This window comes from Thamnophis elegans, chromosome 13, assembly GCF_009769535.1.
Source record: "Thamnophis elegans isolate rThaEle1 chromosome 13, rThaEle1.pri, whole genome shotgun sequence".
Classification (NCBI taxonomy): Eukaryota; Metazoa; Chordata; class Lepidosauria; order Squamata; family Colubridae; genus Thamnophis; species Thamnophis elegans.
In genome coordinates, this window is record NC_045553.1 from 1,202,088 (window position 1) to 1,224,837 (window position 22,750).

The following is a 22,750-nucleotide window of genomic DNA, read 5'->3' on the forward strand; positions in this document are numbered from 1 at the left end:
CTTCCAATATCTCCAGGGTTGCCCCAAAAGAAGAGGGAGTCAAGCTATTCTCCAAGGCACCTGAGTGTAGAACAAGAAGCAATGGGGGAAAACTAATCAAGGAGAGAAGCAACTTAGAACTGAGGAGAAATTTCCTGACAGTGAGAACAATGAATCAGTGGAACAGAAGTTGCCTCCAGAAGTTGTGAATCCTCCAACACTGGAAGTCTTTAAGAAGAGGTTGGAGAGCCATTTGTCTGAAGTGGTGTAGGGCTTCCTGTCTAGGCAGGCAGTTGGAGTAGAAGACCTCCAAGGTCCCTTCCAACTCTGCTATTGTATTGTATTGTATTGTATTGTATTGTATTGTATTCTATTCTATTCTATCCTATTCCATTCCATTCCATTCCATTCCATTCCATTCCATTCCATTCCATTCTATATCTATACAGAGGTAGAGAATGCATTGTTTATTTCCTCATGGGCCTCCAATGCATACATTGAAGACCAACTGACACTCACAGGTGTCCGGCTATTATCTGGCCACTGGCAGGACGCTGCGTCCGACATCTTAAATGGAAAGGCCGTCCGGGCGGCTGGCGTGTCCCTAACCTTGGGGGGGGGGCTCTGTTGTTCTGGCATGTCACCACATGACAATGCAGGCTGATATTTAAGAAGGCAGAAGAGAGAATGGAGGCAGGAGAGGATTAACTCACCTACTACAGCCAAAAGAGGAGATGGGTTTATTTATAATCTGGGTTGGGCCTTATTTATTGTCTCCTCAGGCAGAGCAAAGGGGGCACCCGCCGAAGGAACAGTCTCCAGACAGCACCCTGAGCTCCATCCTTGGTCTTAGAAATGGTGAGTCAAAGGAGGGAGGGAGGGAGGGGCCGTGAATTGGAAGGGGAAGGGGAAAAAAGGGAATTCAAGCATTCCAGATAAAAAATAGAGGCTGTCTTTCAAGAGTTCTAGTATCAGGAAGGATGAGCTTCACACGCAGACATCTCTTCAGAAGAAGAGTGGATAGACCCGTGAAGCTGGAATTAATTGATAGGGGTTTTAATCAAGATACACGTATTCTTTCAAACTTTAATGTCTTCAGCAACGGCGGATGATTTTATAACTTGGTTCGAAGCAATGGTTTAGTGGTGCCCAAACTGGACTCGGTCCATTTCTCCTTGCTGGCTTGATGTCTTTCTCAGGCCACTAGTTTCATACCAGCGTTCACATGTTCAGTACTCCAATCCTTTCTGGAAATCTCCAATTTACCCTTCTCCTTTTAAGCACCGATTTTCTAGTCCTCCAAATGTTAAAATCCATATATCGGTACATCTCTTTCTTTTTGGCGCCATCCAATGTAAGATTGTAAACTTCCCGAGTCAGGGAAACCCTCCGTGGACTTTTCACCATGGAGCATTTTCCACGGACGGCACTAAATCGATAGCCACTTAAGTACAAAGGTGGTCCCAGGACTCTCTTGACCAATAAAACAGTAAAAATGGTCTTGTTTTCAGCTTTTGGCTTTGGATGGGAGGTCTGTGGCCATTATTTGACCCAGCAGAAGAGGCTATTAGAAGTTAAAGAGATGCCACTAAATAAATGTTGTGTAATGTAGGTGGCTCAGTGGCTAAGACGCTGAGCTTGCTGATCAGAAAGTTTGGCAATTCAGCAGTTCAAATCCCTAGCACTGCATAACGGAGTGAGCTCCCGTTACTCATCCCAGCTTCTGCCAACCTAGCAGTTTGAAAGAACGTAAAAAAAGTGCAAGTAGACAAATAGGGACCACCTTTGGTGGGAAGGGAACAGCCTTCTGTGCGCCTTTGCCATTGAGTCATGCCCGCCACATGACCACGGAGAACGTCTCTGGACACCGCTGGCTCTTTGGCTTGGAAACGGAGATGAGCACGCCCCCTAGAGTTGGGAACGACTAGCAGGTATGTGCGAGGGGAACCTTTACCTTCACCTAATGTTGTGTTTAATCTCCCCAAAGTCTCCCAAGAAAGCTAAGAAGAGGGCAGAAGGTGCCAATTCTAATGTCTTCTCCATGTTCGAACAAGCACAGATCCAGGAGTTTAAGGAGGTACGTCAACAGAGGCGGTAAAATGTTTTGCAAAGAGTTTGTGTTACGAATCCATATACGCAGAATACCCTGATCCAATAGTATGGAAAACGTAGGCAAAATGCTAACCTCCTCTTGGCTTCTGTCCTACCTGCGTAATGAAGAGTCCGTATTTGAATTTCAGCCGCGCCGCATGATCTAAGGCCCATCGGGTTTGTTTAAAGAGCATGGAAGTGTGTGCTTAAGTCTTAGATGATCCTACATTCTAGTAGATCAAAGGCTCCAATAACCAATTTAAAAAGACTTTATTGGGGCTTAATCTGAAGCCCCCGTCTTAGTCCTGGAACCTAGCTGAAATGCCTAGCCGAATATTGCAAGCATAAAGCCTGCCAGATGCCTTGTGCACTTATAATTCCAGCCATGGAGAGTTCATTTATTTACTTTATTTTGCCTCCTGGGCCGATTGAATAAGATTGAGTTGATTTTTACCTTTCCCTAAACCTTATGCAAACTTGGGAACTTTAAGACCAAAGTTGGCTGGGGAATTCTGGGAGTTGGAAGTCCACAAGTCTTAAAGTTCCCAAGTTTGGACATCCCTGCCGTACGCATTTCCCCAACGACCCTGAGTTCAATGATGTATCCCGCATAATCACAGGACAGGGCTGGGGAACGATATCAAAAGTGGTACTTGAAAGGCTGTGCACGCCCGTCTGGGTGAAGACAGCTGGAAGCCTCTTCCAAAGTGACGGTGGTCCGTCTAGCAGGGAGACGAGGCACTTCACACATGCCCCTCCATGCCAGACATGGCTTTTTCTCCCCTTTCAGGCTTTCACCATCATGGATCAGAACCGCGATGGTTTCATTGACAAATCAGACCTGAGAGACACATTTGCAGCCCTCGGTAAGTGAAGAAACCCCCCTTTGTCCTGTTAAGTCATTTATACAGGATCCCATTGAGGGGGAAAAAATGTTTCGTTCCTTTCCCCCTGCCCAAAATGCTAATATCAAGTCAGACTTAAACTAAGATGCAGACCACGAGAAATAAGAAATGGAGAAATCCAGAATTCGGTCTTGAAATAGAAGGGACAGTTCCACGTTTTGATAGCGTTCCAGGTCAAGGGGATTTATATCTTCCCAAGCCAAATGCAGCTAGTACGGACGATTGGGTATCTAGGAGTTTCTCAATGTTGGCAGTAAATGTAAGAAAATCCTCCATTCTTCCACATTAGGCGGGGGCGGGAGAGAGGCTACTGCTGTCTGTTTGCCTCTCAGCACTCCCAGGTAAAACAGACAGGAAATACCACCGGATGAGCTAATTCTACTTCAGTGCCAGGCAACATCAAAAGAATTTTGCAAGTCTGAATGTCCAAAAACTTCCTTCCATCACTTTTAATTGCTTGATTCATTAGGGGATTAGTCCTTCCTAAGTTTGTTTCTCCGACCGTTGAGGGCTCCTCCCTCTCTTCTCTGATCTTCCCCTCGACCCCCCCCCCCCAAGGCCACCCAGACATTCCATTGCATTCCCTTGAAATAGCTTCGCTTAGCAGAATCACGAATAGGTCTTTCAGTAGTTTAAGGGATTCCTTAAGAGGGATTCCTTCCGTTCCCTGCTGAGGAGTTGTGTTTGGTGTGGTTTTTGCCTCCTTTAGGGCGTCTCAATGTGAAAAACGAAGAGCTTGATGAGATGATCAAAGAAGCTCCTGGAGCAATTAACTTCACCGTCTTCTTGACAATGTTTGGAGAAAAGCTTAAAGGTAAGATCGGTTGCAAGCAGTGAGCCTCTTTGGTAAGAGGATTAAGCACCCACCCATGCAGAGAGAGAGAGAGAGACAGACAGACAGACAGACACATACACACACACACACACACACACACACATGAGCACATCAGAAAGCTTCCTCGTGTGGCTCAAGGAGGGTTTTTTATTCTGGTCCGCCTGCCCATTTATTTTCTCTGTAGCCTCAGCCTTCCCACAAACATCGCAAGAAGGGCCTCTTCCACAACGTGTTCAGCTTTCTTAGACTTCCTCTCTCTCTCTCCTCTCTCATCCCCCCTTTATTTCCTTTTAATTTTCCAGGAGCAGATCCAGAGGAAACCATCCTAAATGCATTTAAAGTCTTTGATCCGGAAAGCAAAGGCTTAAAGGCAAACTAGTAAGTATCTTTGGCGCTTCTCCACTTAAAGTGGTCAGAAGACCCCCTCCACCCCCCCCCCGGAGCCCTTTCGGCTTCTCTTCGCCCCCTTCGTCACCTCTCTTTGGACAATCTGCCAAGATGCAAATGTACAATCAGCCCGGCTGCTTATCCTAAAAGCAGATGAAGAACTTTTTGGTGTGCTCCAGCCTGGATCTCAGAAATAGGAAAGCTGCCACTTCTCTTCTTCCCCTCCAGCGATGGGTGAAATGGAGACTGACGTTCCTTTGCATCTAATCCTGGTTTTTATTTTCCAGCATCAAAGAGATGCTGATGACGCAAGGAGAACGATTTTCAAAGGAAGAGGTAAGAGAAATTTGACGGCCTCTCTTGGGAATGCAATTCGGGGGGTGCAGCCCGTTGGACTGCCTTCAAAATGAAGGTTTGCAATTTTAGCAAGAGCCGCTGAGGTATTAAAGCTGGAGAGGAAATGTTCTGGCTTGTTTGTTCCTCCAGGTAGACCAAATGTTTGCAGCCTTCCCTCCAGATGTGACCGGTAACCTTGACTATAAGAATTTGGTGCATATCATCACACACGGAGAAGAAAAAGATTAAGAACTCGGTGTGAAGGCAGAAGTGATACCTTCTCTGGCCAGCTAAGCTGGGCTGTTGTGTCTTTCCTGTGTGTTGTCATCCTCCTGGCAGTCCCAGCCCTTTGTCTGTCCTATCCGTAGAAAGAATCCAACCATGTCTGGAGAAACCTATTTCTAAAATTGCCTTTGTGTTGCATTATTCAGAAAATCGGAGCAGCCCTTGGTGAATGATTATGGATGAGGGGACAGAATAAGCCATGTGTTTCCCTGCTGAGGCCAGAGCAGGGTGTGTTTCCCACTTAACACACAATGCTAAGAGGTTGCCCAACAACAGTATGTGGAGCTGAGCAGGAGGAGGCTTCACCAAGAGTATCACAAATTGGCCACTGCTGCTCTAGCCATTTCTGAAGAGCAGGGCTGGGGGACTATGACAACTTCACAACACGTGAATTTCAATTCCTGGAATTCCTCAACCAGTGATGCTCCAGGTTAGGTTAGAGAAAAGCAAGATTCCGGCTTAGAAATGAATAAAAGACACCACACAAACACACATTGCACAACCCAATCACCCCGCATCTTGAAAGAGAAAAGCATGAAAATTGGGAAAAGGCATCTCGTCTGATGTTCAATTGGAAGGAAAGTTGGCCTACGGGTGTTATCTAGGTTTGCTCACAAGATTTAGGTCCCAGTCATGTATGCTGCTCCCCCCTGGGGATTTTGACCATCCAGGAGCAACACACCAAAGGAGAGAAAAATATGCCAGCTGTGCATCTTCTAAAAGCAGCTAAGTAATCCTATTGGTGGAACAAGGCTGATTCAGCCATTTTCACCAGGGTATTATGGAAATTTGCTAGGAAACCAACACATCTATGGAGGCTTCCTACCTGTTATGGCAATAGCAATAGCAATTATATACCACTTCAGTGTGTTTTACAGCCCTCTCTAAACAGCTTACAGAGTCACCCTCTTGCCCCCAACTATCTGGGTTCTCATTTTACTGACCTCGGAAGGATGGGAGGCTGAGTCAACCTTGAGACGGTCAGGGTCGAACTCCTGGCAGTGGGAATGCAGAGTTAGCCTGCAATACTGCATTCTAACCACTGCGCCACCACAGCTCTATTGATCTTACTCACCTACTCCCTCTCTCTTAATTTCCCTCCATTGAGTTGCATTTCTATTCCCAGAATAACCCCTTGAAAAGGTCAATAGGCACATCTCGCCTCCGGCTGATCATGGAAAGGTGAACCCAGGATCCCTCTCCCTCTCACCCACTCCCCCAATACGTCAGCTCTGCATTAGTGTGAATCTCTTACCCAAAGGAAGCACTCGGCTGGAACCACACGGTTGTCCTTCTGGGGGCAGGTAGGGCTGTCCATCATCTGCTCTTTCCAGGTCATGAAGTCAGCTGTGACAGGCAGGCTAACCTAACATAGGTTGAGACCCATCCAAAGCCAGTTTGTGTTGAGCGTCTGGGATTGCAAAACCAAATGTCCAGGGACTATTAGCTTGACGGTCTACCTTTGTGAGTCGGCCAACCTGAAATGCTCCAGCTGTATTGGGATTATAACTCCCAGGCTTTCCAAGAACCACACACACACACACACACAGGTGCAATCTTTATGGCAAGGCCTTTGGTCTCTGTTAACAGCATGCTGTGAGATAACACACACAGCTCATTCACAGTGGGCTATAAATAGTAAAGCTGTCTGGAACCTAGAAAAAGCATGCTGCGTTCTTGGATAAATCCGAGTCGTGATCCTACTTCAGTAACTCCACACCCCACTTTTTCATCCACTCTGCCTCTTGGCATTGGAAGGTTTTAGGACCGAAGGACATTTTTCCACTTCACATCTTAAAGTGTCGTATTGAGAGGGTCTTCTGTTTTTTTTTTTAATATGTAGGAAGACAGAAAATTAGCAAAGCTTAAGATCCGATACAAACGCAACCGGTTTATAATGGGAGCCATATAACTAACATCAGCCCGAGGAAGAAGCTTGGTTGAGACTACGAAGCCATCGTGGCTTACTTAGGAGACTCTGCACCCGTGCTGACGAGGATCAAAGTGAGGGTTGACCAACATGAATTCAAGAATGGAGTGGAAGGTCATGGATTCCATTCCAGGCGCTTCCCCTCCTCTCTCTCCATCTGATCTCTGCAGAGTTCCTCCTGTAGGCGCAGCCCAGAGGCCTTGCTCTTTTTATTGGGGGAAAAAAAACAAGGTGCCAGAAACATCTCCCTTAATCTTCTTTGGCTAATAGAACCTGCCAGACCAGGAAACGGCTCGAGACTGCCAACAGCCGCACAGTAAAAGCATAACAGCAACAGAATCAATAACCGGGCCAGGTATTTCAAGGTCCAGGAGGAAGGAGAGTCACCTTTGCAGGCTGCTAGAAGGGGGGGGGGAAATTGCCTCTTAAAAGTCCTCTGCAGCATCTTTGTCAGAAGGGAGGATGTCTTAGTACATCCAAGGGATTTGTTCTCCTGGAAAAAGAGGTGGGGGAACTTCCACGGTAGCAAAACAAAAGCCTGATGCAACATGAATGCAGCCCTCGTCAAAGTGGGGGGTCTCTGTGGGCTTCCACTTCTGTCTTTTCAAACTTTGGTGGCTGGAGGACGAGGTCCGGTTAGATATTTGAGGGTGTATTAAAAAAAAAAAGAGAGAAATTCAGGGAAACCAGAAAGACGCCAGAAGCAAGGCAGCAAGCTGTAGGAATTCAAGAGGCAAATGCTTTCTTGGTTAATACTTTTTTTATCCTATGCAAAGAAAATCCATCGTGGTATCCCATTTTGTACTCTGTGTGTATGTGTATGTGTGTATGTGTGTGTATATATATCTGTATATATAAAAGTAGATATATGAATCTAAGTATACGAAAGGAGCTGATGAAAAAAGACGGTTTCTCATCCTGCCAGTCGTTTCTGTCTTGGCTTCTACAGGGGTGACTGTTTCTTTTTATCTTTGCCGCCACTCTCTGATCTTTCCGTGACGGAGTTCCACCTGGCCTTTTCCTTCTCCTGGTTCTCCAAGACCATGGAGCGCAGGTTTTTGTGGTCCAGGGGTTCCACTGTTGGGAAAAGAATGAGAGGGTTGACGGGGTTAGTGTGGAGAAGAGGCGTTTTCTTTCTCTTTAAAATCACCGTGACAGTGAACCGCCCCGTTTACACAGCATGAACACAACAACACCTCCTGCTTGTGTTCCCCCAACCCTTAGGCTCTTTGACTGATTAACTTGGTTTTTTCTTATTTTTCTTTCGGAAAACTCGGGGGGAAACCAAGAAGAAGCTTGGTGGAAAACATTGGTCAAAGGGAGAACGTAAGGGAATTCTCTCTGCCTTTCTAAAAAACAATCTTCCAAGGCAGTTCGGAATAGCCAGCACCCTCATTCTTGCTGGCTCCCAATTTCGCCCAGCTGTTCTCTTCTTCCTGGAACGACTTACTGGGCTCTGGCATGTCTGCAAACGGATCCACGCTGAAGGAAGGTGGAGCCATTTTAATGGGCTCCATTTTCTTCATCAAGGCACTCCCGCCCAAAAAGGGATTCTGCAACGGGACCGAATCCAGCTCCCCTTCGACTTGCTTGTAGCGCAGGAAGGATTCGACCAGCAGAAGGTCGTTACTTTTCTTTTCAAGAATGCCTGCAGAAGGAGAAGCAAAGGCAACCTGGGGGGTGAGGGAAGGAGGGGGCTTCACGTCTCACGCGATGCGCAAAAGAAACTGGCGGACAAGGGGGCTCCTTGGTCCTGATTTGGTAGGTGTGACTCTTTAGCTCTGGAGGTTTTTTTTTTCTTAGATCAGGTTTTCCCAATAAACTCCGCTTGATACTGATAAATTTGGCTTTGTTGGGTTAAAAGGGGAATTTCTCATTAAAACCTTACATACAAAGACTGCAAAGACTACAGTTCTGGGCTGCATCAACAGAGGGAGCGTTAATACCACTTTATAAGGCCTTGGTAAGGCCACACTTGGAATCCTGCATTCAGTTTTGGTCGCCACGATGTAGAAAAGATGTGGAGACTCTGGAAAGAGTGAAGAGAAGAGCAAGAAAGAGGATCAGGGGACTGGAGGCTGAAACATAGGAAGAACGGTTGCAGGAAATGGGTTTAATGAAAAGGAGGACCAGGGGAGACATGATAGCAGTCTTCCAATATCTCAGGGGTTGCCCCAAAGAAGAGGGAGTCAAGCTATTCTCCAAAGCACCAGGACAAGAAGCAATGGGTGGAAACTAATCAAGGAGAGAAGCAACTTAGAACTAAGGAGAAATTTCCTGACAGTGAGAACAATTAATCAGTGGGACAGAAGTTGCCTCCAGAATAGCAATAGCAGTAGACTTATATACCGCTTCATAGGCCTTTCAGGCCTCTCTAAGCGGTTTACAGAGAGTCAGCATATTGCCCCCAACAATCTGGGTCCTCATTTTACCCACCTCGGAAGGATGGAAGGCTGAGTCAACCCTGAGCCGGTGAGATTTGAACCGCTGAACTGCTGATCTAGCAGTAGCCTGCAGTGCTGCATTTAACCACTGCGCCACCTCGGCTCGTGAATGCTCCAACACTGGAAGTTTTTAAGAAGAGATTAGATAACCATTTGTGTGAAGTGGTGTAGGGCTTCGTGCCTGAGCAGGGGGTTGGACTAGAAGACCTTAAAGGTCCCTTCCAACTGCTATTCTGTTCTGTTCTACATAAGCTATGACAGTGTTTCCCCAGCTGGCTGGGGAATTCTGGGAGTTGAGATCCCCACTTCTTAAAGTTCTCAGGGTTGGGAAACAGTCTACTAAGAGGAGAGAAATCCCAGATGGAAGGACGAAGACAAATGAGGGAATGTTGGAAGGCTTTACCTGACCGAAGACAGCCTCTTAAAGGGTCAGTTTGCATTATTTTATCTCCTAGCTTGGCCCACATGCATAGGAAGCCTCTAAGGCTCTCTAGGGGGGGGGGGAAACCCCCCAAGGCGATCAAGCTCAGCGTGTGGCACCCTGGTCCTTCCACTCACTGAAATACTCCATTAGATTCTGATCCGTGACCTCTCCAGTCTCTCCCAGGTGCCGATTGATCTTGGTGGCATCGCAGCCGATCCGCTTGAACAGGAAATCCATGGCGGATTTCAGCTGGTCCAAGATCTTGCTGCTCTCTTTCAGATTGTAAGCATAGAGGTTGGTTCTTTCGGTGGTCTTCTGCAGCTTCTCCTGTGGGCAGAAAAAGAGGCTGACGGAGCTAGAGAGACAGCGAAAGTAAAAGTATTACCAAGCTAAGCCCAACTGATTCCCACCCTGGAGAATAATTTTCTCTTATAAACAAAGGACAGGAGACACTGCCCTGGTCTCCCTCCCTCCCTCCCTCCCTCCCACAAACACACGCGTACCCCAGTTCCACTACGTACCTCCATGCCTTTCAGGCTGCCATGAATGACATTTTCATCTGCCTTCTGCTGGGATTTCAAGTGGCTGATTTCGTTCTACAAAGTTCAGAAGGTCAGAAACGCGTCATTCTGGCCTTCAGGCCACTTGCGACTCGGTTGGGGCCATTTTCAAAAAAAGCACCGGGTTCAGAGGATGACAGCCTATATTTATTTATTTAACTGTGAACCTGGCCAGTTTTACATAATGAGAGAGGGTTTAAAAAAAAGTGGGAACAGGGTAAGTATGCTCAGATGAAAAACACCCCTAAAAAGGAAGGAAGGAAGGAAGGAAGGAAGGAAGGAAGGAAGGAAGGAAGGGGAAAAGGACAGGAGAGGACAAAGGAGGAAGGAGAAAGGAGAGAGGGGAGGGGAGGGGAGAGGAGAAAGGAGAGGGATGGTGAGAGGAGAGGAGAAAAGAAGAAGGAGAAAGGAGAGAGGAGAGGGGAGGGGAGGAGAGAGGAGAAAGGAGAGGAGAAAGGAGAGGAGAGGGGAGGGGAGAGGAGAAAGGAGAGGGATGGTGAGAGGAGAGGAGAGAAGAAGAAGGAGAAAGGAGAGAGGAGAGGGGAGGAGAGAGGAGAAAGGAGAGGAGAAAGGAGAGGAGAGGGATGGGGAGGGGAGGGGAAGGAAGGGGAGAGGAGAGGAGACGAAAGGAAAGGGGGGGGAACCTCCCAGGGCCTCAACAAACTTCCTCACCCTCAAACACTTGTAATCAGAGAGTGGAATTCCAATTTGTAAAAAAAAAAAGTTGTTTTCAGAGAATTTACCCAGATGGATCTTGGTGCCGTCTCTCCCCCAGCTGCAGGGGGGCAGCAGCCAGCCAGGTTTGCCTATGAAAAAGGCTTCGCTTTTTAAAAGTGGCTCTTGGCACTTATGGGAAGGAGAAGGGCTGAAGTGGGGAAGGGCTGGGCAGCCAAAGACCCTGACTGTGGAGATGCTCGGTCCTCCAAGTGACGGTCGCCCCAAAGGTGCTTTTTTCAGGAGGCAGCTGGATGTTCCTGTTTTTCTTTTGAAGACGTTTCGCTTCTCATCCAAGTCAGAGCCGAAGAAGCTCCTTGGATGGGAAGCGAAACTTCTTCAAAGGAAAAAAAAAAAAACAGAGAGTCCAGCTGCCTCTGGGGGGAAAAAAAGCACCTTTGGGACTCGAGACCCCCCAAAGGACCAATGAGGCGCTTCTGAAAAGGGAGAATGGGAGGGGGAGAAGGAGCCCACCTGGACCTCCTCAATCCTCTTCTTCAGCCTTTCCATGTCGTTGTTCAGTTCGGTGACGTAGCTGAAGAAGGCGAAGTTCTTCTCTTCCTTCTCCAGGAAGTCCTCCACCAGCTGCCCGATGTCCCCGTTTTCCGTCAGCTTCAGCAGTCGCATGTAGGCCACCTCGTAGCTCTCGAAGCTCTCTCCTTTCGACTTGGCCCGCTTCCTGGCCTTGGTCACTGAGGGAAAAGTCGGACTGGCTCTTCAGGATACGGAACCAAAGAACTGACTGCCCAGCCAAAAGGGAGTGGGGTTGTGACTGTTACTGGACACACCCACACACCCACGTCCAGTTACTGTATTTTTCAGACTATAAGACACACCAGTGTAGAAGACGCACCAAGATTTTGAAGAGGTAGATTTTAAAAAAGGGTTTTGCACTTTGCAGGCCTCCCAAACCCTCTGCATGCCCCGTTTTTGTGAAGGGTGGGAGGTTTTGGAAAGCCAAAAATGTTGCATTCAGTGTATAAGATGCAACCAGATATTCACCCTCTTTTTTTGGTTTCGCATCCATGTGTTTTATAGAATCCACTGCATATGTGTAGATAGCACGATTGCTCAAAAGCTCATCACTTGCAACACCGAGCAGCCCATGCTGGTGTGTGTGTGTGTGTGTGTGTGTGCTTTTGAGTCATTGTTGGTTACTGGCAACTGGCTGGACAAGTCCCTGAGTTTTCTTGGCAAGATTTTCAGAAGTGGTTTGTCCCTGCTTTCTTCTTCCTAGGCCTGAGAGAGAGGCTGGGGGGGGGGGGGGCTGGCCCAAAGTCACTGGTTTAGTGGCTGGTAGGACTAGAACTCCTGGTGTCCTGGTTTCTAGCCTGGTGCCTTAACTACGACACCAAACAGGTTCTCGGGGATGGAGGATATTGCCTTGCTGTGTTTTCCAATCCCAGTTTGGGAAGATCTAATGCATCTGGGGGACATCAGATGAGGGACCTTTTCTTCTTGCCTCAAATAGCATTCCCCCCCTCCCCTGCCCCCCCTTACACTGGCATGAACCAAGTGACAAGATGATACCTTCTTCCTTTTTGGCCTGTTCCTCAATTTCTGAGCGGTCCACCAGTTTGATGAGCATGAATGCCTTCAGCTTGGTCTCGTGGTTATAGATTCGCTCCAGCTCCCGAAACTCAAGGTTGAACTGGGCAATATCCTTGGACCGCCGTTCGTTCATGGCAGAGATCCTCGCCAGGGCTTCAACCCTTATAAGAAACAGAGAAGCAGGTAGGTAGGTAGGTAGGTAGGTAGGTAGGTAGGTAGGTAGGTAGGTAGGTAGGTAGGTAGGTAGATAGATAGATAGATAGATAGATAGATAGATAGATAGATAGATAGATAGATAGTAGAGATAGATAGATAGATAGATAGATAGATAGATAGATAGATAGATAGATAGATAGATAGATAGAGATAGATAGATAGATAGATAGATAGATAGATAGATAGATAGATGTATAGTAGAGATATAGGGAGAGAGAGAGGGAGAGATGTACTGTAGATAGATAGATAGATAGATAGATAGATAGATAGATAGATAGATAGATAGATAGATAGATAGATAGATAGATAGATAGATAAGATGTAGGTAGTTCGGTAGGTAGGTAGGGTTGGGGCAAAGAAGGCATTGGAATAAGAGATTGCCCTGCCTGCCTTCTGCCATCCGACAATTAGCACTTTCCATTTCGTGGCATGCATCCCATCTTTTAAAAACACCTTTATTTACAGAGAGAGCGTCCCTTAGACGGGGAATCTCAAATTTGCCCAACAATCAAAGTTGCAGTCCTGAAAGTGAGCAGAGAAGGTTGCGCCCTTGGTCCTCCTCCTCCTCCTCTTCCTCCTCCTCCTCCTCCTCCTCCTCCTCACCTCTGCTCGTAGGCTTGGGTTGACTGCTCAATGGATGCATTCATGGTCCTCTTTTGCTGCTCAAACCTCTTGTGAAGCCGTGAGTAGATGCCTTCATAAGTCCCCTTCTGGCACTGCAGGGTTTCTATCTCTTCACGGAGCATGGCGTTTCTGGTTAAGATCGTGTCAAAATGTACCGTAGCCTGGAGGTCAACGGTTAAAATTAGGGAAGGATCCAGGACATCCTCGTGGCTAGAGTTAAGACTGTTTCTCAAAGTTATGGAGAAGAGCAGCTAATAATGAGGGGAAGGTATAAGATTTGGGTGGGATTTGAATAACGCACCCTTCACTTTTCTTTCTGCAACCTTCCACGTCTTTATTCCTTACTGACTCCCCCAAACTCACAAAGTAGAAGTGATTTCCAAAGGGAAGGTTTGGAGAGCAACGCCTGGAAGTCGAGCCGATGCTGAAGTTACACAAAGTGAGGCCAGGGGTTCCCTATGGTTAGTACCAGGCCTAAATGTATTTTCTGGACCCCAAAGGGGAAGTTCAAAAGAAGCCTAAACTTATTTCGAAGTTTACATTCACCATAATCTGTTGTACCTGATGACGGTTCTAAATTTGGAGATCTTCTGCCCCCTCAAGTTTATTTTTAAGGGTTGCCGTTTGTGGTTCTTATTCCGACGGTTCTCCTCGAGGTGGAGACAGAGGCTAACTTCTCCAGCAAGAGGAAAGTCTGCAAAACGAGAGGCTCACTCACGTGGTTGAGGCGGTTCTCCAGTTTGTGGATCTGCTTGTGGAGCCACTTGCCATCATACTCCTGCCTCAGCTTCAGCATCAGGACTTTCTGAGTTTTAATCTTTTTCTCCATCTCTTCTACCTAGAAGCAGAGGGAGAGGCATCTCAAAACTCCCCTGTTCATTGAAAGACGACGGTGGGAGGAAAACAACGGGTAATCTGCAGCGCGGTTGCTAATATAGTTTGAAGTTTGAAGTTTAATTTTATTTATAGGCCGCCCAATCCCGGAGGACTCCGGGCGGCTTACAGAGAGGGGGAAAATAAAATAAAGAAAATAAAAATAAAACAACAAGTTAAAAAACAACACAGATACATTCATTTCAGTCAGGGCTGGACCTCAACGATAAATATCTGATGCTTAGTTGTGTACAGGTAGTCCTTGACTTACAACCATTTAGTGACCACTACGAAGGTACAACAGCGCTGAAAAAAGTGGTGTGTAACTGTCTTTTCACACATACGTCTGTAGGGTCACGTCATCAAACTTCACATGCTTGGCCACTGGCGCATATTTAGGATGGTTGCAGTTTCCTGGGGTCGGATTCCGCGGTCTTCTGACAAGCAACGTCAGTGGGGAAGCCGGATCCACTTTGCAACCGTGTTACTAATTTAACAACTTGGGTGATTCGTTTAACATCTTTGGCAGGAAAGGTTGCAAAATGGTACAAAACTCACTTAAGAAATCTCTCGCTGAGCAACAGAAATTTGGGGGCTCACTTGTGGTCGTAAGCCGAGGACTGCCTGTACATGAAGCAGTTCCTGCTCCAAGCCACAAAAGTGGAGCAAAGGAAATTGAGACTGAGAGAGGGCAACTCAACAGAATTTCCCCAAATGCTTTCTTTCTTTCTTTCTTTCTTTCTTTCTTTCTTTCTTTCTTTCTTTCTTTCTTTCTTTCTTCCTTCCTTCCTTCCTTCCTTCCTTCCTTCCTTCCTTCCTTTGCCTAAGACTCTACAGCTGGCAATCCTTGAGTTTATATGGTCTCTTAGCTTTTGAAACTGGAGACTGGGTTTGCACAAGGATTAGGGCCTGCTAAATTAGTTTTGATCGGCAGGGAAAGGGTACCGAGGAGTCAAAAGCAGAAGGCACACATTTGGGGAGAGGGGAGGAGGAGAGCTGAGAATCTCACGCCCGCTCTCTCGCTCGCAGGCTGTCTATCGTTCTTCACAACCACCCAGGTTGTAAGTCGCACATTCTCCCAAGCACCTTGTCATCAAGTTCTGCAATCAAATTCTTGGTGGCTCTGATGAGAGCATCGTACTCGTCTTTGGTCTGCAGAAGGAATCGGAGCTCCATGAAGTTCCGGTCATCAATGAAAAGGTGGTGGGGCGATTTGGTGAGAGTCAGCAGCAAATTAACCGCGTCGTGTTCTTGTGTCAAGGCATAGATGTGTTTTCTGTAAAGGAAAAAAAGAAGGCCTTTATCCGGGGGCTCAGGGGTTAAGACGTTGAGCTTGTCCATTAGAAAGGTTGGCAGTTTGGCGGTTCGAATCCCTAGCGCCGCACAACAGAGTGAGCTCCCGTTACTTGTCTCAGCTTCTGCCAACCTAGCAGTTCAAAAGCACGTAAAAAAATAGGAGCCACCTTTGGTGGGAAGGGAACAGAGTTCCGTGCGCCTTTGGCGTTCAATCATGCCGGCCACATGACCACGGAGATGTCTTTGGACAGCGCTGCCTCTTTGGCTTTGAAACACAGATGAGCACCGCCCCCTAGAGTCAGGAACGACTAGATCATATGTGCGAGGGGAACCTTTACCTTATCCAAAGGTGCTCAGGCATTCCAAACAAGGCTGGCTGAAAATGCACTGATAACAAAGTGTGACACCCTAAACCACTGGTTACAAGCCACAGGGGGCTTGAATTGGGTATATCTCATTTAATGAAAAGAAGGGTGGCAGGATAGCAGTGTTCCAATATCTGACAAAAAGCAATGGATGGAAACTAAACAAGGAGAAAAGCAACCTGGCATTAAAAGGAGAAGCTTCACAACAGCGAGGACAAGTAGCCAGTGGAACAGCTTGCCTCCAAAAGTTGTGGGTGCTCGAACACTGGAGGTTTTTATGGAGAGGCTGGACACCCATTTGTCTGAAATGGTTTAAGGTTTCCTGCTTGAGCAGGGGGCTGGACTAGAAGACCTCCAAGGTCCCTTCCAACTGTGTTATCCTCTTTATGCCCTAAAGCACAGGTCATGGTTAGCACAAGGAGTCAGACAATTTTAAACTTAGACTTAGACAAATGTAAACAGGAGCAGGTATGTTTGCATTCACTTTTCTCAGCCAGCGGAACAGGTTATTGGCTGGCATATATCAGTGTGAGCCATGCACGCACATGCCCACCCACTATGGCGGCTCCTGGTTGATCGCGGGCAGACTTACTCCTGATGGAACAACTGTTGCTGTGTTTTGAGACCAAGGGACTTGCGGCTCTCCACCAACATCCGAAACTGTTGCTGCAGTTTCCTCAGTTCGACTTCTGCCATCATCTCCTTTTCCTTCTCGCTGTATTCAGAGGTCTCGCTCCTGGAATGAGACGCCCTCCGGCGCTGCAGGCGAGATATTTTTAAAAAGAAAAGGGTGTTTGTCCTTTAACTGGGCTTGGGTTTCCTTTGGGATTACAATTTCCCTTTTCCCCAGAGTGAAATAAAGCAAAGTTATTCCATCAGAAAGCCGACTATTAATTTTCCCAAAACCTACAACCAAGGAGGGGCATATTATTCCACTGTCACGATTAACCTAGCAGAAGAAAAATTGTGCTACCATAACTTGCAGGGGGAGGGGGGAAGGGTGAGAGCAGTTGGGGTTTGCAATATTTGACCAAACGAGATACCAAATCAGCTCATCAGTCCAGCCAAATCAAATGCAAAACAGAAAAACGTGATTCAGGTGGTGCAAAGGCTGGTCCTTTTCTGCAATTCAAACAACCTCTGCTAATCCCCAAGACGACAATGGAACACGTTAAGCAAGGCTGCCTCATTTACCTAAACGTCTGCTCAGAATGTCTGGCTTTTGCCAGTATGCTCTGGATTTGAACAAGCAGGCAGGCAGGCAGAGTGTTTTTCAACCTTGGGAACTTTAAGATGGGTTGACTTCAACTCACAGAACTAGCTGGGGAATTCTGGGAGTTGAAGTCCACTCATCTTAAAGTTCCCAAGGTTGAGAAACACTGAGATAGGTGATAGATTGGATGGATGGATGGATGGATGGATGGAGGGAGGGAGGGAGGGAGGGAGGGAGGGAGGGAGGGAGGGAGAGAGAGAGAGAGAGAGAGAGAGAGAGAGAGAGAGAGAGAGAGAGAGAGAGAGAGAGAGAAACAGAAGCTATTCCTAAATTAAATTGAATCCAGTCTTAGCTTTCATAGGTGGAAAACAGAAGCGCTCTCTAAAATGAAGCCAGCAGCCAATGGCATTTCAAGACTGCACAATAAGGCAGCTCTCTCCCACAGTGCCCTTCCCATGCGTGGGATGATAACTCCATCAAGCCTTTTCCTGCACTGCCTGGAAGGACGGGAGTCAAAGGCACATCTTGAAGGCAGCAGGTGGCCAGAGTCTGCAAGGAGACGGGCCCCTTGGCTCAGTCGTTCTAAAATGAGAATCATTTCTCATTTGGGGGGGTGGGGGGGTGGCAGCCGGCATTCGGGCTCCTGTGCCATGGCTGAGCGACAACAGGCGAGGTACAGACTCTACCATTGCCCAGGCTTAACGATAACAACCGTGTTTACCAGCGTCTTCATGTTTGCCAGGATTGAGGCTTGGTGCTTCTGTTAAGGAAACCAGGTTAATCGTCCCCAAAATGAAACCTGAAAAAAGAAGTTGACAAAAGAAGTTTTCATAGGGAGAATTTCTGTCATCCATTTGCAAGCAAGAAGTCTCCACATCTCTTCTCCTCTCTTTTGGGTCTGGGACAACATGCCCAGATGGTTTCCTCAGCATATTAAAAGAACGTTGACATGATGTCACCCAAGCCATGTTCCCTTAAAATTAGGGGGTGGAAACAGATGGCAGCGCTCCATCCAAACCCATCCAGGACTGGGGTTTCCATAGAGATAACAAGAGAGCACCCGCTGCTCTTGCTTCTCTGGAAACCCACACACCAAATGGGCCGGAGGGAACATTCGGAGCGGTCTGTGGGTTATGAAGTTCAGCCAGGATGACGGGATGGCAAAGGAAGACCCAGCCAGAGAGAGAGAGAGAGAGAGAGAGAGAGAGAGAGAGAGAGAGACGTTGGCAGCTCATTTGAGTCTGCGTCTTCCCCTCTGATCTGGCACAGTTCACACACTTCCCTGAAGACCTTGGCTTAAAACTCGCAAGGCTCCCAGAAACCTGTGTTTTTTAATTTAAAAATCAAAATCCAGTATTTTCTGAAATGCAGCTTTAAAAGAAAACCAGTAAGTTGGAAAAGATGGGGCAAATCTGGGCACCAGAAGAAGAGGGCAGACTTTAGCAAGAGCCCCAGCTGAATGGCAGGAGTGCTCCGTCCAGACTCAGAAGTTCGCACATTCACCACCTCTTGTTAGTCCTGAATCGGATTGAAGCAGAGGATTCAAGAGATCTGAAGCCAAAATGGATCCTTTTCCATTATTTATTCACCTTATTTCGTTTATTCATCAAATTTCTACACCGCCCAACTCATCTAAGTGGGCAGCTTACAAATGAAAACCCTGGAAAGCGATGTGGATAAAACCAGTATTAAAAACAGAGGCCGAAAGTTCAAAGTTACAGAGGTTTGAAAAGTGCCCTCAAGCCACAAACCACGCCCAGTTTTGCATGCCACTCTTAGACCCCCCCCCAGGCCAGTTGGCAGATCTTGATGCATGTCCAGAAAGGGGGGGGGGAGTGGCCCTCTGAGGTCAGGATGTTCCATAGGGCAGGGAGACATGATGCCTGGCTCCCCCCGTATAGCAAACTGGCATTGCGAGTGCAGATGTTCTGCGAGTGCAGATGTTCCTACCCCCCCACCCCCACCCCGAGACCTTTCCCTTCTCCTCCAACTTTCAGAATGGAATGCAAACTGTTTGGGGCTGAGAACCTGCTTGGGAAAAGACCCGGGGCACTGAAGTCCATTAGCGCATCAAAGCGGACAGGGGGGAGATGCCAACGAAGGCAGAAATCGTGACCAAGCCGGAGCTAAGGAATACGCCTGCGCCAAGTAACCTTCCTAAAACCACCCACGGGGTTTTTCCACTCCCGGGCGCCGCCTTGGCGACCCCGGACTTCTCCCCTTCCTTCAGAAAGCCCGATCTCAAGCAGGGGAACCCCAGCCGAGCTGCAGATTCTCTCCGGAGCCTCCGGCTCGGCTGAACGGAACGCGCGGACCGCGGCTAATTCCACGCACAATGCAGGGGCTCTTTATGAGCCGGCCGCGTCCCATTGGCTGCGCCGGGGGCGTTCCAGGGAGACCCTTCCCGCCTGCTCCTTCTTTCCCCCCCCCCCCGCTGGGCAGGGGGGCTTCAGCCAGGCGTGGCTCCCGCGCTGCTTCGCTCCTGCCCTTCCTGCAGGAATTCCCCGGCAGGAATGGCTCCACGGACAAGGGCGATTTTAGAAAGGAAGGAGTTGGGGGAAAGCCTTGAATAAAGACGAAATTAAGGGGGAGGGGGTCTTAAAGTCGGTGTGAACGACCCTAACCCCAGCGATTCAGGGACACCTTGGGTTGGAACTTAAGACAGTGTTTCTCATCCTTGGCAAACTGGAAGATGGGTGGACTTCAAATCCCAGCGATGCTGGCTGGAGGACTCTGGGAGTTGAAGTCCATCCATCTTCAATCTTCTAGCCAAGATTGAGAAGTACGATACTCACACACAGGCTGTTTGTCTTGATATTGACCACAAACTACGGACCTAGCGAGTTCTCCTAGTGCCAGGATAGCAAATGTAAGGTATTTGCATAAAAGGTGTACTCTCCCCTTGCACAAATGAAACATAGTTTCAGAGAGAAAAAAATAACTTTATTTCTTGGTCGGGCCATTCTGATCATATTTTGCAGGTATTTGGGACTAAGCTCTCCTATCTTCCTCTGCCCAGAATCAGAAGTTAATTTGTTTGGTTAAAGCAGCAACAACAACAACACCCCCCATCTGTGGCCTTCTTCATTGTGCCCGGATTCTATGGGTCCCATTCTCCATTGTTTTATCAGCTGCGAACAAGCAGTCAATGAAACGGCTGGGAAGGGAATTGATGCAGTCCAGCCTCTTTGTCTGGGTCTCGGCACTAGAGAGAGATTTGCTCTGACCCACAGAATAACTTCCCTTTTTCTCAAGCCCTGCAGGGGTTGTGGCTTAAAAATGGGCGCGGCTCCCGTTTCAGGGGGTTTGGGGTTGCTACTCAACAAAATGAGAAATGAGCTGGGGAGAGTTTGAAAAAATAATGATCCTGGGTGTGTTGAATAAATCCACGACCCTCTCTTGGCCCTGGGACTTGCCTCCAGAGGTTGTGGGGGGCTCCGACACTGGAGGTTTTTAAGAAGAGACTGGACGGCTGGTTTTCCTGAAGAGTCTCCTGCTTGAGTGGGGGGTTGGACTAGAAGACCTCTGAGGCCCCTTCCAACTCTGTTATGCTGTTAACACATCCTATTGTGGTTTAGTACAAGATGGGCATTCAGGGTTTTCCCTTTTAAATGAAGGGAGACCTTTTCAAGCACGGATCAGCCCTCTTGGCAGCTCCCACTGGTCTCTGCTACCTGAACTCCACATACATATAATTACAGATATTATAGCAATAATCGCATACTTTAGCAAACTACGGTTTACAGCCCCAATGGTTGTCTGTACATGCACATTTGGTTTGCATTCTTGCCCTGCATCGACCCCAAATCAGAGAAACCACTAATAACTATGTTGTGTTAGATAGAGCCAAGATGGCGCAGTGGTTAGAGTGCAGTACTGCAGGCTGCTTCAGTTGAGTGCTAACTGCAGTTCAGCAGTTCAAATCTCACTGGCTCAAGGTTGACTCAGCCTTCCGTCCTTCCAAGGTGGGTAAAATGAGGGCCCAGATGGTTGGGGACAAGAGGGTGACGCCGTAAACCGCTTAGAGAGGGCTGTAAAGCACTGTGAAGCGGTATATAAGTCTAAGTGCTGTTGCTATTGCTATGTGAATCCAGCCACTGAAGCCCCCAATGGGTGACTTACTGTAATGTGAACCAGTGTGTCATAGTTTCTCAATAAACCACAGGTAAGAAAGCCAAGGATTTTGCCTAATGCATGAAGCCAGCATCTGGGCATTACTTAAGACCAGGTGTTCTTGGGAAGGCTGTGGATTTTCTATTTTGGTAAGCAATCTTATTTACCTGGCTGTTGAGCTCAGCAGACCTCTTCTGCATAAACACGTTGGGCTATTAAAAGCTCCACACTACCTCTTAAATTATAGCCTGCCACTAACCGCGGATTGTGGAATCCGGCCAGGAAAATCAGATTGAGGCGGGGAGTTCTCGATTCAGGAGGCTGCAGTACCACAACCGGTTGCCTAGCAACCTGGATGCAAATTCCCATCCCATTTGTCTTTCCAGCCACGACTTGGCCATGGGAGCTCAAAGGGGAGGATTGGGGGTGCGGGGGGAGCTAATGAGGCGGCTTTAAAAAGGCAGCGCCTACGCAATCTTCTCGGGGAGCCTCTCGGAGGCAGGGAATCCATCAGCATAAAAAAGAAATGCTTTTGTTGTTTTTAAAAAAACGGGACTGAACTAAAAATGGCACAGCACAAAGGTGTTCTATCACAACAGTTGCAAGGTAGCAGCTGGTGGGATCATCGCTGAGGGAAGAATCCTCCAAAATAAATCTTCTGGGATTCAGTAGGGTAGGACTAACTCTCACCAGGTGAACTTTAAAGAAAACCCTTAACAGTGAAGATGAAGGAGGCTTTCTGAAACAAAGACGGAAATATCTCGTGAGGCTGCAGATCGGTGTAGTAGTTGGATATCTGACTTCTAATGTAGAAGGTCCTGTGCCCTTAGGTGAGCTGAGGCTGGCCCTGAGAGCTACCGCCAGCGGCCTCAATGAATGCCTGGTAAACATGGGGCAGGCAAGGCATCCTGCCAAATAGATAATTAAATCGTGGGATATGGTCTTTTGAGATGGCAAACTTGAAAAGCCATCAAATAAAGGTTGCCAAATTGTGTGCCTTCGGGGACCAAGGCCCAAGCAAGAGGGACTCCTGCTCTCTCTCTCCTGCGATTCCACACTGCACAAATGTTTGCAATATGTGGTTAGTTTATTAAATCTCAGCCGGTTGTGTAAACCTAACGGTTTGTTAACCCTAGTTTGTGGTTGAACACAGTGTATACCCCTGGCCATTTTGTCTTACTTACCCAAGATAGATAGATAAAATAGCAAATTGGCTTGGTAAAATGTGTGAATCTAGCAGGACATTATGAGGGGAAATGTTCCTGGTCAAACGGCCATCTAATTTGATCCAAGGTTTTCGATGGTTCTAAAGACTGAAACAGGTTTTGGGAGGATGATATCATTGTGCTTAGAATCCCTCCTAGTTTGGGCTTTAAATGCAGCTCCTACAAGGATCCTCTGGGGAAAACTTTAGATGGTTGACAACGACTCACACATTACCATTTGACGAGACAGGAGCCCCCTTGTGAGAATGCGTCTGGGGCATTTTCATATTTATGTTGGGCCTATTTCCTTCCATTCAGGGTTTTTAGAAGAGGCGATCTGGCCTTTGTATTTCCAACTCCCTGACTGGTTCTTGCAGTTCCATTAATTGAGATTAATGTCTCAA

General features: G+C 47.5%; 2 protein-coding genes across 2 annotated transcripts; one reads left to right on the forward strand and one right to left on the reverse strand.

Annotated features, from left to right (window-relative positions):
- The first annotated feature begins 1,957 nt into the window (after positions 1–1,957).
- Positions 1,958–4,782, forward strand: MYL2 (myosin light chain 2). Its single transcript, XM_032229706.1, has 6 exons — positions 1,958–2,056; positions 2,861–2,936; positions 3,685–3,789; positions 4,113–4,188; positions 4,485–4,533; positions 4,684–4,782. Exons 1-6 carry the CDS (start codon positions 2,021–2,023, stop codon positions 4,780–4,782), a joined length of 441 nt encoding a protein of 146 aa, XP_032085597.1. The 5' UTR covers positions 1,958–2,020.
- A 2,909-nt stretch (positions 4,783–7,691) lies between these two features.
- CCDC63 (coiled-coil domain containing 63) lies at positions 7,692–17,761 on the reverse strand. Its single transcript, XM_032229335.1, has 11 exons — positions 17,750–17,761; positions 16,408–16,574; positions 15,241–15,430; positions 14,000–14,119; positions 13,261–13,442; positions 12,421–12,602; positions 11,365–11,582; positions 10,138–10,212; positions 9,751–9,943; positions 8,199–8,396; positions 7,692–7,825 (listed from the first exon to the last, which is right to left on the reverse strand). Exons 1-11 carry the CDS (start codon positions 17,759–17,761, stop codon positions 7,692–7,694), a joined length of 1,671 nt encoding a protein of 556 aa, XP_032085226.1.
- Between the last annotated feature and the right edge of the window lie 4,989 nt (positions 17,762–22,750).

Bases quoted from the DNA above. Each gene is read 5' to 3' on its own strand.
- MYL2 (XM_032229706.1), top strand. From the start codon at position 2,021: ATGTTCGAACAAGCACAGATCCAGGAGTTTAAGGAG. The intron at 4,189-4,484 runs GTAAGTATCTTT...TTTATTTTCCAG, and splicing joins AAAGGCTTAAAGGCAAACTA to CATCAAAGAGATGCTGATGA. The intron at 4,534-4,683 runs GTAAGAGAAATT...TTGTTCCTCCAG, and splicing joins AACGATTTTCAAAGGAAGAG to GTAGACCAAATGTTTGCAGC.
- CCDC63 (XM_032229335.1), bottom strand. The intron at 15,431-16,407 runs GTAAGTCTGCCC...TTTCCTTTACAG, and splicing joins CAACAGTTGTTCCATCAGGA to AAAACACATCTATGCCTTGA. The intron at 14,120-15,240 runs GTGCTTGGGAGA...CTCTGCTTCTAG, and splicing joins TTGCAGAACTTGATGACAAG to GTAGAAGAGATGGAGAAAAA.